The sequence below is a fragment of the Rhinatrema bivittatum genome, chromosome 1 (assembly GCF_901001135.1).
Source record: "Rhinatrema bivittatum chromosome 1, aRhiBiv1.1, whole genome shotgun sequence".
Lineage (NCBI taxonomy): Eukaryota > Metazoa > Chordata > Amphibia > Gymnophiona > Rhinatrematidae > Rhinatrema > Rhinatrema bivittatum.
Window position 1 is genome coordinate 507,791,340 of NC_042615.1, and position 17,798 is coordinate 507,809,137.

General features: G+C 44.4%; 1 protein-coding gene across 1 annotated transcript in view; it reads left to right on the top strand.

The window, feature by feature from the left end:
• LOC115098268 (metabotropic glutamate receptor 6-like) overlaps positions 1 to 12,296 on the top strand; it is a 49,929-nt gene extending 37,633 nt beyond the window's left edge. The window contains exon 10 of the mRNA XM_029614765.1: positions 12,048 to 12,296. Coding sequence (XP_029470625.1) covers positions 12,048 to 12,296 — 249 coding nt within the window. The remainder of the gene's footprint in view (positions 1 to 12,047) is intronic.
• Positions 12,297 to 17,798: the final 5,502 nt, after the last annotated feature.

The window sequence follows — 17,798 nt, forward strand, 5'->3', positions numbered from 1 at the left end:
CTGACTCGTCAATTTTTTTACCTGCCTTTCGAAATATGCCGCATACAAAAAGAAAGGGTAAGGTGAGGGAAGGATCCTCGACCTCCCAGACACCTACCCTACAATAGACGAGAATAAGGGAGTTCTTTGCCGCTGTGGGAAATGCTTCGGGAGAGCCATCTGCAGCGTCAGAGGGGGGAGCAGGCTCTAACGCTGCTTGGCGAGATATCCTTGAGCCCCGGAGCCCCGGCAACTCCCTCTCCTCCTGTCCATTCCAGCCTGGTGGGCCCGACTCTAAACCATGGACGGATGTCGTTTGGTGGGGAAGCGGCCATCGAGGGGGCCCCAGCCGTCTGCCCAGTGGGGCAGTCCCAGGGCGGTGATGTGTTAATCGTCCTGTGTGAGGCTAATATTGGAGGACTTTGTAGTGCTGATGGAAGTTTTCCAGTGGGGCCTACACAAGAAAGGAGTCAGATGGAACACCCCAAGGAAACCATGGAACAACAAAAAGTTTGCCTTTAAAGCTACTTGAAAAACCTTCGGTGGTGACTCTGGAAACAGTGTGGAGTGCCTTAACTTTGCTTGAAAATGCAATTCTGTCTTTAACCACTGTGATTAAAGACTCATAAACACAGTTAAACGCTGTGAATCCGGTGGTGTTGAATCATACAAATAAGATCCAAGAGATGGATTCGCAAATCCAAGAGATGAAATCTGTGCAAGCAAATTTAAGACAAGGAGATTCAAGACTTGAAAAGCGGATGGAGAACCTGGAAAATAATGCACGCTATAATTTGCGGGTACTTAACTTTCCTAAATGTAAATTAATTTATCCTAAAGAGCAGTTTAAAAAGTATTTACAAGTCAGACGGCCTAATGGAGAATTACCGAATATTATAAAAATGTATTTCCTCAATGACCAAAGACAAGATGGTATGAATGTGAATACTCAAGTGGAATTGCCTCAGATGGAGTCCCCATTAACAGGCCGCTGGAGCGCACTGTTACCCCGTGATTGGACGCGCATTTTGGATGCGCTAGCTTTACCCCTTATTCAGTAAGGGGTAATAGCGTGTCCAAAACGCGTGTCCAAAACGCGTGTCCAAAACATAGTAAAAACTGCTTTTCTGTGCACTCTCCGACTTAATATCATGGCGATATTAAGTCGGAGGTCCCGAAAGTTAAAAAAAAGTAAAAAAAATAGAAAAAAAAATTTGAAATGGGCCCACGGCTCGTGGGTCAAAAACTGGACGCTCAATTTTGCTGGCGTCCAGTTTCCGAATCCGTGGCTGTCAGCGGGCTTGAGAACTGACGCCAGCAAAATTGAGCATTGGCTGTCAAACCCGCTGACAGACGCCGCTCCTGTCAAAAAAGAGGCACTAGGGACGCGCTAGTGTCCATAGTGCCTCTTTTTACCGCCGGCCCTAATTAAAATAAATTAAAATACTGAATCGCGCGCACAGGAGAGTGGCCTGTGTGCGTGCTGGGAGAGCAGGCGTAAGAGATTTAACTGGTTTCTTAGAAACTACACAAGAAGAACAAGTAGAAAAAAGAGGGACCTTAATTGTCAGATTTATGATACCTACCTATGATACCCTAATTGTCAGATTATTTCTTAGAAATCATAATAAAATGTACTTGGGGGAAAAAATCTGGATTTACCCTGATATAGTGAGATCCACGCAGGTATGTCGTAAAAAGTTCTTGGCACTATGTTCCAGAGCTCGCCAGATGGGAGCTTTGATAACTATAAGATTTCCCTGCAAAAATGTATTATGAAAATAAATGATGCACGTTATGTTTGTATGGAACCTGACCAGTTAGAGAAATTTCTAAATTCACCTGGGGATAATGGGGAGGATTCTGTTAGAAGTGCCAATGTGTAATAAGTACCGCAATTTCTCTCTTTCCTGTTTTTTGAGATATACATAGTATGATTGCTCCAATTTTCATTTTGTTCTCCCTTATTTGCATAGTAACCGCAGGGATAAGTTAAATAGATGTATACCACTTAGTGGTTTGTATTACTGGAGAAATATTTGTAATGATATTCCCTGGAAATTCCATGACATGTTGATACTGTCTTTTGTTTATTATAAAACTCAATAAAGATTAAATAATAAAAAAAGAAAAAATGGGAGGTAGCTGAGGGGAGAAACCTGCCCCACTATAAGAAAATTGATGAATGCTCTGCGACCTCCAAACATAAAACCCACTCACAACCCCCAGAAGAAAAAACAATAAAGACTTGGCGGCCCCCACGTAATACCAGCATTCTACTGAGGCTGCCAAGCCTTTGGCCTTTTTCTTGAGGGAGGTGGGTAGGGGAGGGGGGAAGAGGGAGAGAGAGAACAAGATGAGGGGGGAGGAGTGAAAGCAGGGAGAAGAGAGAGCAAGAGGGGTATGAGCAAAGGAAATAAGGAGGAGGAGGTAGGCCAAAGGAAGAGGTGTGGGCAAGAGAAGAAATTAAAGGGTGGGAAATAAAATGGGGCTGAAGGGAGGTGGGAGAGCTGGGAGAAGGGGCAGGTGGGAGGGGAGAGAGAGGAGGGGACTGGGGACAAAGGAAAAGTTCTCTCCTCTCTTTCCCCTACCAATAGCATCTTCCCTCTGCTCCCAGGCCTCACCTCTCCCCATTTCAGCCCCCCACCTCTCTCCCCCATCCTCCTCCCTTCAACCCCTTTTCTTCCCCATCCCCACCCCCTATTGCTCTTACCCCCTGCCCTGTCCTCTCCCCTCATTCTTTATCCACCCTTGCTTTCTTCTATTGCCCCATCCCCTCTATACCCCTGCCTCTTCTCCCCTTAACCCTCCCTCCTCCACCTCTCCCCTGCTCTAAGCTCTTGCTCTTTCTTCTCCCTGCTCATAACTCTTCCCGTCCTCTTGCTGTTTCTCCCTTGTAGCCCCATCCTTCCCCTTCCTCTCTTCCAACCAGCTCCAGCCTCCGTTCCCCAGCTTTCCCAGTCCTCCATCTACCACCATCCACTTACCTATCCCTGTAAGTGTGAATCCCCCACTATCGAGGGCCGCAGCAGAGGCAATACAGGTCTGGCAGGGGCAGCAATGATGAAGGCAGCTCCTGTGGCTCGGGGCAGCAGCAAGAGAAGGAAGTTCCCACCGGCGGCAGCAGTGACAGCAAGGGAAGGAGCTCCGCCAATGAAGAGGGCTCACGTGTACTGCCGCTACTTATTTAAGGTTATGGCTTTACTTCTGCCGTGAGAAAACTGCATGGAAGGGGGAAGATTAGAGCACTAGGCAACTGGGTTGGGGAAGAGAGGAGTCACTGCTGTGGCCTGAACAACGCGGCTTAGAAATGGTACAGGTCGGCCAAATGTTGGAGGGGCCGTGGTCCCTGCAGCCTGCCCCGTTCTGATGCCGATGTATCTCTCCTGTTCATCTCCATTATTTCTGTACTTCTCCTCCTCATTATTTCTTTGGTAATGGGGTGAGTGTAATTACCTACTTGTATTTCTTCTAAATTGTGTTAATGCTTTGAGTCCCATGCTGGTTTCTGGATCAAAGTTTAACTTTGTATGTTTTTTCGAAAATTAAGTAAAGATTAAAAGAAGAAGAAAAGAAGAAAACCAGCAGCTCCCTTCACAGTTTCCAGCTTCCACTCTTCACATACAAAAGGTCCATTATACAGAGTCAAGCCATATGGTTATCACCATATATGTTCTGAACTCAAAGACGAGGAAAAAAACCACCTCAAAGTCCTGACTGAATCCTTCATTCAAACGGGCCACAGCCCTAAAATCATCTACAGAAGGATTGCACCTTCAGGGTAGAGCTACTGCAGTACAAAGAAAGGAAAAGCACAAAGCGAGTACCCCCTTGTAGTAACATGCATCCTTGGAAAATTTTACCAAATATCATGAAAGGCCTACAACCATTACTTCCAGAGGATAACTCACTAAAAGAAATGTTTCCTTCTCCATTGAAATGAGCCTTCCAGCGATCACTGAACCTGAAACAAAAACTAGTGAGAAGCAAACTTCGAATAGAAACTCTGAAAAAAGAAGAAACTGGCACAAGAACCCTGCAAGTCGCCACACTGCAAACCATGCCAGCGCCTTTCAAGGGAACCCCCCCACGTTACTCACGTGAGAGAGACATTCAACATAACGGGAGCTTATTCATGCTCCTCCTCCAGTGTCGTATGTATTATTCAGTCTAGAAAATGTCAAGAAGAACGCTACACTGGTGAAACAGGCAAGAAGTTAAAGGCCAGACAAAACTTACACAGACATAAAATTACACATTTCAAAGAAGAGAGAGGCGACACCTCCGTGGTGGTACAGACCACTGTATCGATGACCTCATAATCAGGGTGCTAAAAGGGCGATTCAGCGCAATCCAGGAATGTAAGACAGTTGGAAATTTAAAAGAATCAAACTTTTCAACAGTAAATTAATAGGCAGGGGCATTCGGAAGGGGCGGGCAAGACGCCTGCTCGCCCAGGGCACTGGCGCACCGCGATGCCACTGTCATTACTGTAGCCAAAATGAGCTCCTGTGTAGGCCATGTCATCGGAGGGCTTCCATTGCCTCCATGACCGCACGGGGCACTGTTTAGCCCGGCAACAATCCTGATAGCAGGACTTAATGGAGGCCTGGGGTTTTTAACTTGCTACCAGATTTAATTTCATGTCTCTTGTTCATCTTATCATCACTCTAATACATCCAATCTCCCCCCCCCCCAACTGCCCACTTCCTCCATGACATTCAAACTACCATTGTAGTGCAATCTGTGATTCACTTGTATGTTCAGGCAACGTTATCTTTTGCTCCAACTTTCTCATTTTGTTTTGACCTAATGAAGAAGGTGTTAGCTCCCAAAAGCTGGTCAAGAAATATATTGTTAGTCCAATATTATACTTTGGTTTATTGTCCTTTATTTCCGTGCCAAGTCCACTAATGCTGCTTATTATTTAAGTTTTAAACTGGTAATCCAACTGAACGTAGCAGGTCCCTACCGCTCCTGTGCCACACCATACAGCTACAGACACTCAACTGCAAAGTGGCACAGGCCTAGCCCCAGATATTCACACACACACACACACACACACACACACACACACACAACACACATATGCCCAGGCACACAAACCACACATAGACACATACACAAAAGGGAGAGAGTGAATCTGTAGCATGACCGAAAAATAGGGAAAACCAAAATCTGCAAGACCCCTTGATATGGTATCTATTCTTCTCCCAACCCTGGATTCCTACCCCGCTTTCCTGGGGCAGCTACTTAACAAGTCAGAACTGCATACTGCATACTGGGGCGGATTTTAAAAGGGTTATGCGTAACGCGCGTAACCCGTGCTTGTGTCTTAAAATCCGGCCCATTATGTATAGACTATATGAGGTGTAACATATATGTGGATAATTCTATATATTATCTAAGCATTTTTGTATACAGCTGGTTAGGTTGAAAGAAGACCATTGGGCCATTGAGTCTAACATTCTGCTTGGCTGACAGCTCTCTCTACATGGTAACCCAGGGGAAGATGGAATAAAACACAGTCTGTGCCGCAGCATAGTGACCCAAAAAAATAATTCCATCCTGAACCCCCAAATGATCTTCATCTGAAGCCCATAGATCAGCAAATCCCTAGAACAGCATTTTCCTCATAACTTTGTTGTGTTTTTACCTCATATCCTGCATGTGTAACTTTATAATGCACTTCAGTTTCACTTTCTTATACATATCATACATGTATGATGTATTACATATTATGTATGGATTGTATATGTATGATAAAAGAATGAGGCTCACATTGTGTGTGTCCTATATGTTGTGGACTTCATGTATACATATATATGGTATTCATTGAATTTGAAGATGACCATGATTGCTACTTGGCTTGGTTTCTGTGAACATGTGAGTGGCTCAGCAGGTCACTTTATACTTTGATCTGCCTGTGGCAGGAGATGTCATTTTGGGCTATTTGCTCAAGAATGATGTGCTACTATTGCAAAATTTATACTGCCTGAGCTTCTTTTCTGTCACAACAGTTGTCTTACACTCAAAGGGGATAATTTTCAAAAGGATTTGCGTACGTATGTATATTGTATATATTAGGGATGTGAATCGTTTTTCTGCCGACTGAAAATCGGGGGCTCCCCGAAACCGATAGGAAAACCCCATGAAATTGTTTGTGAGGTTCTCTTATTGATTTGGGGGAGGGCGGGAAAAATGGCACACAAAAATAACCCCTAAACCCACCCCGACCCTTTAAAACACATCCTTTAGCTTCCCCCACCCTCCTGATCCCCCCCCAAATCTTTTTAAAAGTACCTGGTGGTCCAGTGGGGGTCCCGGGAGCGATCTCCCGCTCTCGGGCTGTCGGCTGCCACTAATCAAAATGGCGCCGATGGTCCTTTGCCCTTAGCATGTGACAGGGTATCCATGCCATTGGCCGGCCCCTATCACATGGTAGGAGCAATGGATGGCCCACGCCATGAATTGGAATTATAATGCATTACACAAGTTAATATATTGTTCTGTTTCCCATTATTTTTCTTCCTAGATGATTCTTGTAATTAAAACACTCCCTAGGATAACAATGGATGGCCGGCGCCATCTTAAAAAATGGCGCGGGCCATCCATTGCTCCTACTATGTGACAGGGGCCGACCAATGGCACCGATAGCCCCTGTCACATGGTAAGGGCAAAGGGCCATCAGCGCCATTTTGATTAGTGGCAGTCGATGGCCCGACGGGACCCCCGCTGGACCACTAGGGTCTTTCGGTAAGTCTTGGGGGGGGGGGGTTAGGAGGGTGGGGGGTGGGGGTTGCAATTTAATTAAATTTGAAGGGTTGGGGTGGGTTTGGGTTTTTTTTTAATATGCCCTTTCTCACCCCCCCCCCCCCAAGAATGATAAGAAAATCACAAGAAATGTTGTGGGTTTTCTTATTGTTTCATCGCCCCCCCCCCCCCCCCGAAACCTAACGAAATAGGAAATATCATCTCTATTTCCTATTTTGTCGCAAACGAATGCACATCCCTACTGTTTAGTGCTTTGTAATTCATCATTGTACCAGGGCTTTATATGTTTGGAGTTTTAGCCCTGTCCAGACAAAAATTATTTTCAGCTATAGCATTGACTAACTTATCCCAAAAATCAAATGCCATTGTGGAATTGGTTTGATTTAGTTCATGGATCTTATTTTCTAATGTTTCAGCAAGTGCTTCTGTCTCTTTATCTTTTTCCTGAAGGTAAAAGTAAGCTTATTATCTATATTATTATGGCTTTGGTTGATGAAGGCTATTTCTGCTTTTATTAATTAGTAATCAGACCAGGGCACTATCGTGTGCAAGGTATTGATTAGGCAATTATTAGTATTTGCAAATATCAGATCTAGAGTGTGGTCTGCTTTACGAGTGGCTTTCGAGACAAATTGTGACCATCCCAGGACTTCCATTGCTTCTAAAAACATTTCACAAGCTAAGGTTCTCGGTGTTGTGTCTGCCTGGAGGTTAAAGTCTCACACATGAATATAAAGTAGGCCATATTTGCATATATAGGATTTACGAGTATAAGACGGCCAATTTTAAAAGATGTTTGCATGAAGGAAATTACCAATTTACCAGTCAGTCTACCAGTTCGCCCAGTCCTTCTCCAGGTCATCGAGACTCTCCTGGTTCTTCAGCCTGAACTCCCCCCCCCCCAGTTCACCCAGACCTCCTACCTGGCCAATAGCATACAATAAACAGGTTTAATATCACTTATACTATAAGAAACACTTTACCACAAAGCAATATATATTTACTTATGCCATCATAATAATAGACACTACTAGTACTTAGACCTTCATTGTCTTATAAATAATCATCTGGCATACTGTATGATTTTTTTCAAAGTTTTTTCTTAGTGCATTCAAAAACTTATCTTTGTGCAAAGAATACACGTCCCATCCCAAAATGTTCTGCATTTTGAAACCAATGTTTCTGCATCAGGGGGTGACATCGTTGTGATAAATTACATCTTTAAGTTATATCGAATGACAGCATTAGCTTGAAATGTCACCAATTTAACCGCTGTCCCAGGGAAGCGCATGTTGGCCGTCTGCCGGCACACACAAACTAATTCTGCTCGGGAGAAGCAGCAAGTGGAAAAATAAAAAAAATGTTCAGGTAGGTTGGTAGGGGTCGGGGTGGAGAGGGGAAAGGGAAGGAAGGATAGGCAGAGGGGTAGGGATCGGGGGAAGGCCTGATTGCATCGCTGCACAAAATTTACTAAAATTCACCCCCCCCTGCACACGCCGCCCGCACAAGCGCACACATCTTATAAAATTGGCGCGTGCAGGTGCGCGCACTGGGAACCGTGTGCATGTTTTAAAATCTACCCCATAGTGTTTTGAAAATTCACCTTTAAAGTGCACTTGCACTCATAAAACCTATTGACAGTTCAATAGCAGATATTGTAGCACTTTTCAAAAGTCCATTTACCCGTGTAACGTGCATTTACATGCATACAACCCAGTTTTAAGTGCATAAATCCTTTTGAAAATTACCCCCATAGACTGCTGCTCTAACATGGATAAGGCTTCACTAGAGCAATCATGGGTGAGATCTTCTTACGATTTCAGGTCAATAGTGAGATGATTCAGATAAAAAAAATAAACAAAAACACAAATCTACAAAACTAATCCTCTCTGGTGGATTAAGCAGTTCAGCATATATATATATATATATATATATACACAAAGCAATATATGTAAAATATAAAACACATAGCAAAACATTTTTATATGAAAAAAATGTTTTTATAAACATCCCATAATAGCAATAGTGTAATCTTACAGTAAAAAAAATTCTTAATCTGTATGAAAAAGCCAGTTCATAACGCTACCACTGTAGCTGTCATGCAAGCATAGCACTTTATAACATTGCTATGTAAGCTGACTTCAAGTTGTAATCATCACTGGCAAAAAATATCCATGCGAAAAACCATCTGACAAAAAATTAAATCACATGCAAAGCCAATAGAAATGGCTAATAAAGTCGGCATATACTAACTGTCGTATCTTGCTTCTTCATATACAAAATTATTCAATAGTATATATAGAGATGTGCTTCGCTTTTATCTGTCTGGTCGGGCGACCCGTAGAAACCTCGTTTTCCAACGGGTCGTGGGTTTTCTTTTTCAGCAATTTTCGCCAAAACCACAAAAATCCCCCCACCCCAACCCTTCAGATTTATTTAAATACAACCCCTCACCCCCCAAGACTTACTAAAAGCCCTGGTGGTCCGGCGGGGTCCCGGGAGCGATCTCTCCCTCTTGGGCCGTCGGCTGCCACTAATCAAAATGGCGCCAGTGGCTCTTTGCCCTTACCATGTGACGGGGGCTACTGGTGCCATTGGTCGGCCCCTGTCACATGGAAGGAGCAATGGATAGCCCGCGCCATTTCCTAAGATACACATATACTAGCTGTTACAGAAAAATCCCGTTATGTTATATAACATAGATATTAGAACAAAGGTGCTATTGAGAGAGAAATCCAACACAACCATAATATTCCTGCGGTTTTAAGGGGAAGCCAGCAGATAAGTTTGGCTTTTTTTTCTATCCAGTTCCCTCAAAGAAGCCTTGTAAGAGGAGAAATGGAGGTCTTTGTTGTTGCTCTCAATGTTCAAACGCTGTTGAATGATTAAAGCCAATGCAGCTATAACATCCCCATGCTTTTGAGTGGAAGCTGGCAGATACGTTTGGAACTTCATTTTTATAAAGGCTCCCTGAAGAAGCCTCGTAAGAGGTGAAATGGAGGCCTTTATCGAGGTCTTTGTTCTAATATCTATAATAACATAAGGGGATTTTTCTGTGACAGCCGGTAGATGGGTTTCTATATAATAAGGAGTAATTTTGTCTGTGAAGAAGCAAGATACAATAACTGGTATACACCAAATTTATTAGCCATTTATACTGGCTTGGCACACAGTTTAATTTTTTGTCAGATGGTTTCTCACATGGATGTTTTTTTTTTGCCAGTGATCATTACAACTTGAAGTCAGCTTACGTAGCAATGTTATAAAGTGCTATGCTTGCAATACAGCTAGAGTGGCAGAGTTATGAACTGGCTATTTCATATAGGTTAAGAAATTTCTTACTGTAAGACTATAATATTGCTATTAGGAGATATTTACAAAAACATTTTATATAAAAATATTTTTTGATATGTTTATAAAATTTGTCTGAGTGTTCTTCAGGTATAAGCTGGTGTTTGCTGTTTTGAGGGGATCACATTTTTTCCAATATTTGATGCTATTTATATATATATCTCATGTGTACATGATATGTTACAAGTACATATATGTATCATGTTCTTTGTGTGTGTCTATATACATATATATATTGATTGCATGTATATATCATATGTGTACTACAGCGGTGGGCAAACTAACTTGCAGGCTAGAACCAGCCCATTTTCCCCTTTATTTCTGGCTCACCTACCTCAACTCAATCTTCATTGTCTCTAACCCACTGGCACTCTAGTTCAGTGTCCTATCGCACGCATCACTGCCTCATTTTGGGTCTTTGATGACGATGTGAGGCCAGAAGGTAGGTCGGAGGAGACAAAGATGGCGTCAGACAGGCTGCTCAGGACATCAGCGTGGTGCTCCTTCCCTTCCTCTTCTCTCATTTCCCTCTGGCGCAAGATGAGGCATTTATTAAAAAAAAAAAAAAAAAGAGGCACAGGAAGAATCATGACAGAATTTCACACAGGATTTGTGATTGTAGTTCTGAGGGGCATCGCCCATCCCCTGATGCAGGCGAAAGCCACAGTGTGGCCCTACCTAAAAAAATAGTTTGCCCACCCCGGTATACTGCGTATCTCTGTGTATTCTGTGTAATTTTCCATGTACTCATATGCATGAATCCCTGTGTAACATGTACAATAGTTGTATCCATTGTATATGCGTAAGAAAAAAAGTATTTCAAACCAATATTGGTTGTCCAGAACTCCTTTGCTGATTATCCCTCTCCCGAAGCACCCTAGCACTCCTCTGGCTTTGGCCACCATTTTGTCACGCTGTTTTACTCCCTTGAGATCCTCAGATATGTTCACCCCAAGCAGGAATGCCAACTGAGTGCAAGTTTATGAGGCTGTCATTAAAAAAAACAAAACAGCCAAAACATGGACCAATCCATAAGGTCTAACCAGCAGTTGGCAACCCTGACTGTGTCTCCCTTCTGTGTCCCTCTAACAGGGTTGGAAGCTGCTGAAGCTGTGCACTGGTTAGAGGGAGAGGGAGGTGGTGTGAGCAGAGAAAGACAGGGGCAGGGGGTCCAAGAAGAGTCTGATGGCACCTGTCCAGTGGTAGGAAAGGGGGCAACCCGCTCCTCGGCTCAGCTGATCATCCAAGAGGTTTCTCCTTCACCCTCCACTTAGCAGACCTGAGAGAGAGAGCCAGAAAAAAAGTTGGATTATCAGCAGAAAATAATAAATCTGTCACTAAAAATGTTTCTTGGGAGTTGGCAGCAGCCCCCGACCTTGAGGTCTCTCTCCTACTTGGTGTACATCAGTATCTCACCCTGTATCCTGCAAGTCTTCCTTGGATTTCTGTATGCCAAATGCATGAAACGGCAGCTTTTTCTTTTTTTTTGCATTAAATCTCAGCTTTGATTTTAATCCCTGGCTCTGTCATTGACTCTCTATATGTAACATTGGAGAAGTCACTTTACCTCCCTGTGTCTCAATTCTAATTCTCAAAAGAAAGAGACAGAGGAGAGAGAGAAATATGGCTAAACAGAATGGAAGAGAGACAATGCTGACAGCTGTTACTGGATAAATAATCCCAAAGTTGTACTTCAACCATGGGAGAAATATGACATCTCTCATTATTAAAAAAACAAAAAAAAGCTCTTCTGTATCACTGTGCCAATTATAACATTTTTCTTTGTAGATTTTAGCTGCTACTCTACAGAGGGCTGACAGCCCTTTGAAAAGTGCTGCAAACCCTAAAACACCTCAGGGGTCAAGTTTAGGCACTGATGCAAAAAGAAAAAAAAACCATTCTTGTTCTTACTAATGTGATGAGTTGTGGCCCGTTCTCCACAGATCTACATCCAGACAGTTACGCTGACAGTATCCATGAGCCTGAGTGCCTCGGTTTCATTGGGCATGCTCTACGTTCCCAAAGCCTACATCATCCTCTTCCACCCGGAGCAGAATGTCCAGAAGCGTAAGCGTAGCTTCAAGGCTGTAGCCGCTGCCGCCGCCACCTCCACGCGCCTCTGCCAGAAGCAGGACAGTAAGAGGCAGAATGGCCAGAGCAAGGACGACGAGAAGTCGGCCAGCGGTCAGTGACCAAGGGATACCGACTGACCTCTTGTTTCACTCTCCTCAGCTTATGGTGTGTGGTGATTCCTCTCTCCTTTATTATAACGTGGGCAATACAAATAGTCTCTCTTTAGCTGTCTCTCACTCCCTCTCTCAGATTCAAGAAACTTTATTGTCAGGAGAACATACATGTGTTGCCACAGTAATAGATAAACAGCAGGATTCATCAAAGATTTTCCACATAGACTTAGAATAAATCAGACTAAGAGGTAAGAGGAAAGAATTACAAGGTACAGAATAGAAACAACACAGACAGTTCCTGGGTTCTGGTGATGTTCAGTATTGTCTCTGATCAGATTATATTTCTGACCCAAAAAAAAAGAAAAAAAAGAAACAGTAGCTATTTATTAAAAACTGAACCTATAAAATAAGTTCTAAACAGGTTATATAACATTTGATACAAACATGCGCTATAATAGACAGTGCTGTCGTATACAGCTGTACCCGCCAAGTCTACTTTTAGCCTTAATGCAAAAATCACATTTATTTATTTATTTGAAACATTTCTCTTCCACCACGTGTATGGTTTATATTTACAATTTCTTAGCAGAAACTTTGGGTAAAAACCTCTTCCACGATCTTGTGGAAAGGTAATCCACTGTGCTTGGCCAATGTTGTGGAAGAGTGACCGGACCAGGATCGTGTTTTGGCATGCCATGCCTATGGACAATGCTCATACTTTTCCTTGCTCTAGTGAGCGGCAGGAAATGAGGCCAATTCTCAAAGGACATTTTTTTTCCATCAGCAAAGGCCTCTTTCCCTTAGAAAATTGCCCCCATGTGGGATCACTTTTGAATACATGCTTTCTGTTTTTGGTTTTGGTCTCTGCTTGATGGATGCTGGGTTTTGCTTTCCCAGATTATGTTTCTGGCCTGGTGGAAGAATACCATATATTTTGCTACTGTTCTTCTTCTTTTCCCCAGGATGTCACAGAACCTTTCCTGTTCATTCTTTTGTGGGATGTCTTTGATTTTCTTGTCAACTTTAGAAATGTTTATCTCTGATCTCTTTGTATTTTGCACAGCACAGCTGGAAAAGCGTTTCGGTTTCTATTTCTAGTGCTGAGTGCAGAGTCTGACTTCTTGGGGTTTCCAGTTCAGTTTTGTCTACATGTTTCTATTTCTAATTTGTGGTCCCTTATTCTGTATTTGGTGAGGGTCAGTCTGTGTGCCACATGTGTGACCAAGGTGAGGGAATCGGCTAGCATGTAGTTTCTGTGTAGGGATCATTAGCAATCCAGCTTGTTTTACTTTCCAAGATGCATCTCCCAAGAGAAGGTGTATTGGGTTCTAGGGCCTGTTCTATTTGCAATGCTGCGGTTTCATAGGTTGTTGTTGTTTGAGTTCTGGCAATAAGTGCTGTTATAGGATGGCAGGTTTTCTACATAGGTGCTGAATGTGTTTTTTTTTGCAGGGTTTTGTGTTAAGTCACAAAGTGTTTGGTAATGGAGGGCCACCAGAATTTGAATATTCCTTTCTGTCTGGTCGGTAATAAGGAGAAGCATCCTACTTCTGCTCTGCACCAGTCTCCGAGTCTGTCTCCTGCAGTGATTCCATCTCTCTCTTCCCATTCTAGGAACGGCACATGTGATGTGCTGCAACAGGGCTGGCTCAGCTTGCCCCCTGATGGCCTGAAGCCATTTGGTTAATCCTTCTTAACTAGTCCAGCCATCTCAGTACCAGTTCACTGGCCGAGGGGGGGACATGGCCACTCCATGGTCCCTTTTTGGAGACTGGACCCCCATGGTATCCCTGCTGAGTGGTGAACCAGGTCTTGTGTCTGAGGCAGGAGCTGTGTTCTCTTGCCTTCCTTAGTACTCCCCAGCTCTTGCTCACCCAAGGAGATGCTGGGGGGCTAGAAATGAAAGTTACTTCCCCACCCCTCATCTTCCAGCGCAAGCAGTCAGGAACAGGCTCGTGATTCTGCGTGTCTCCGATGTTACCTAAGCCCCTCTCTGCCAGGAGAAATACATAACTCCCCCCCCCCCCCCCACCTCCATAATATTAATAGCTCACTGATGCTCCTACAACACCCCCCACCCCAGGAAACAAATGGAAAATGTAGCCAGGAGGCTGCAGTTCATGCCTGCCCAAGCAGGGCTCTCTGGCGTGTGGAGCAGAGAACGAAGGGAGGAGAGATGATAAAAGAAGATGCAACAAAAGAGGAAATCAAGGATAAAAAAATAAAAGCAAGGAACAAGGACAGCCAGTAGCAGGGAGAGCTAAGCAGGGCCAGTGAAGCGAGCTCAAATTTAGGCATTAGGCAATTGCCTCCGGTGCCAAGGTTTTACAGGTGTCAGAACATTGCTGCCGCTGCCATTTATTTTATTTTTATTTAATAATGTTTATACGCCGACTTTTCATGCAAGCATATCAAATCGGTTTATGGTAGTTAGCAATTAATCATTTAAAATTATTTGCATTTCCAAAGAAGAAAGAAGTAAATCCATTATTTCATAATATAACTAACATAGCAAACTAAATAGTAGGCTAAATAATCAAAATGCAAACACTTACAGGTCGATACAGTAAAGTGTGCTTCGTCGGAGCGCACTGTCAGCCTGCTCTGGACGCGTGTTTTCCCTTACCCCTTATTCAGTAAGGGGAGGAAAACACGCGGCCCACCCGCGGCACCTAATAGCGCCCTCAACATGCAAATGCATGTTGATGGCCCTATTAGGTATGCGCGCGGGATCCAATAAGTAAAATGTGCAGCCAAGCCGCACATTTTACTCTAAGAAATTAGCGCCGACCCAAAGGTCGGCGCTAATTTCTTCCGGCGCCAGGAAAGTGCACAGAAAAGCAGTAAAAACTGCTTTTCTGTGCACCCTCCGACTTAATATCATAGCGATATTAAGTCGGAGGTCCCCAAAAGTAAAAAAAAGTAAAAAAAAAAAAAAAAAAAAATTGGAATTCGGCCCGCGGCTGTCGGGCCAAAAACCGGACACTCAATTTTGCCGGCGTCCGGTTTCCGAGCCCGTGGCTGTCAGCGGGCTCGAGAACCGACGCCGGCAAAATTGAGCATCGGCTGTCAAACCCGCTGACAGCCGCCACTCCAGGCCAAAAGGAGGCGCTAGGGACACTAGCGCGTCCCTAGCGCCTCCTTTCCCTCGTTTGCACCGCGTCGCCTAATTTGCATACTGGATCGCTCGCACCGGCCAAGGGCCGGTGCGTGCGCCGGGAGAGCAGGCGTTCATCCGCTCTCCCGCGGTTTTACAGTATCGGGCTGTTAGAGAGGTAGTATAGTTAGGGTACAGATAATATGATAAAAATAAAAATATACATTACCTTGGTATTAAATCAGAAGTGTAAGATAATTATGCTAACAGCTCTTGGTAGGCTTGTTTAAAAAGCTTGTTTAGGTTTGTTTAAAAAAGCCAAGTTTTAATCCCCTTTTTAAATAATTTGATGTCAGCTTCTAGTCATAATTCCTGCGGGATGGAGTTCCATAGAAGGGGGTCCAGCAATAGAGATAGGTGGGCAATATTGGGGGAAGGAATTGGTAGCATCCCTGTTCCAGATGATCTGGTGGTTCTTGAGGGGGTGTGGAAGTGAAGTGAAGAGGTTAGCCATTCAGTTTTTTCATTGTAGAGGGTTTTGTGTTTTAGTGATAAGATTTTATGCTGGGCCCTGTATTTGACCGGCAGCCAGTGAAGTTTTTTTAATATTGGGGTGATATGTTCAGATCTTCTGGTACCTGTCAAGAGTCTAGCTGCAGAGTTCTGCAGAAGTTGCAATGGTCTTGTTATATTTGCAGGAAGGCCTAAGAATAGTGAGTTACAGTAGTCTAATCTTGATAAGACAAGTGCCTTCACCAGGGCCTGCTGCTGCTGTAGAGTCTCTTCCCTTCTCTTAGCAGCACTGGCTCCAGGTGGCAGCGGTGGAGGCAGTAACTCAAGATAAAAAAACAAAACAAAACAGTGCAGGGCCTACTTCAGGCCTCATGCACTGACAGGGCCCAGGGACTCCTCACCTTCGTCCTTCCATACAGGCTTCCTGTTACCTTGGAAACCCACTCAAGGGGCAGGGCACTGTGGAGTCTTTCAGAACGGCAGGGTCTGCAGGAGGCCCCACGCTGAATTATTTTTTAAATCTCAAGTTGCTTCTGCTGCTGCCTAGAGCCTGCACCGTGCTCTGGAGATGGAAGTTTTGGGGTGGAGGAGGATGCTTTGAAATGGGAGGGATCTGGGCAGAGGTGATTGGGGGAGGGAGGGGAGATCGTCCCCTCCACTTCCAGTTGCCTATGGGCGCACGCCACTTTAATTCAGCCCTGCAGTGAAGTGGTAAAAGAGAGGAGGGGAACAGGAGGGAGATAGGAGGAGTAGAAGAAGGCAATGAAGGTGAGAGACAAATATGAAAAGGATAAAGGGGTAAAAGAGACTCCATGCTTCGACACAGTCCCTGCTTTTTCATGGACACAGCCTTTCTGCAGTCAGGGCCCATTTTTATAAGTTGGCACCCATAGGCAATGGAGGGGGCGGGGGTTCCTTCTCAGAAATATTTGTAGGCATACCTGGGAACCTTTGACTTCCAGTCATCCTGAGATTACCATGGATTAGCAGGGGGGGAGGGGGCGTGGCAACTGCACAGTGGGACTGGATGCTCACAAATTTGCTGTTATAAACACTCTTACATGTTTACACACACTGCTCATTCTCTCACATTCTCACATGTCCATTTACACCTTTACTTCTGCCATCCTCCCATCAAAACACACACACACTCACTCACTCACTCACGCCTCTCCCTCTTCCATACACACATGCCCACTCACTTTCACACCCATGCTCATTTGCACTCAGCTCTTTCCTACTCACCTGCATACTCTCAGATCTCTTCTTCCTACACAAATACACACTCACTCACTCTCACAGACATGCTTTCTCCCCCCCTTTCAAAACACACTAGCAACAGCAGACTCTAACTTGGGCTCCTGGAGCAGCAGCAGCCTCTTCCTTCTCCTCCTGTGCTGCGGAAGTGGATGCTGCCTGTTTCTTACTCCTCGTTTGATGCACAGGCAGGAAATCGCAATGTCGATTGGCCAAGGCAAACAGGCTGGGGCGGGCAAGTGTCTGGATACAGGAAACAGGCTGTGCAGGAGCAGGTGGTGTCACGAGGAAGCGAAGTTAAGAGTTAAAAAGGTCCGGAGATGGTAGAAATCACTGTCGAGTTCCTCCTTTTTCAGCCGCGCAAGACCAATGACGTTCTTTCTTCTTTCCGGGTCCAAGCAGATTGGTTTTGCTGCAGCGCCCGGAGATTTCCGGTATTGGCCAAATCCGGAGAGTTCTCAGGTATGTTTGTAGAGTAAAGGGAGATGTTCCCTTCACCCCCAGGTCATTGAAAGTACGAGGTCCTAGACCTAGACCTCATCTGTCCAGATCCTTCCCTCACCTCAGAGTCCTGGTGCAGATCTGCAGCACCAGTTACTTGGAAAAAAAACCCAAAACATTCAGCGCAGGATCCGGGAGCC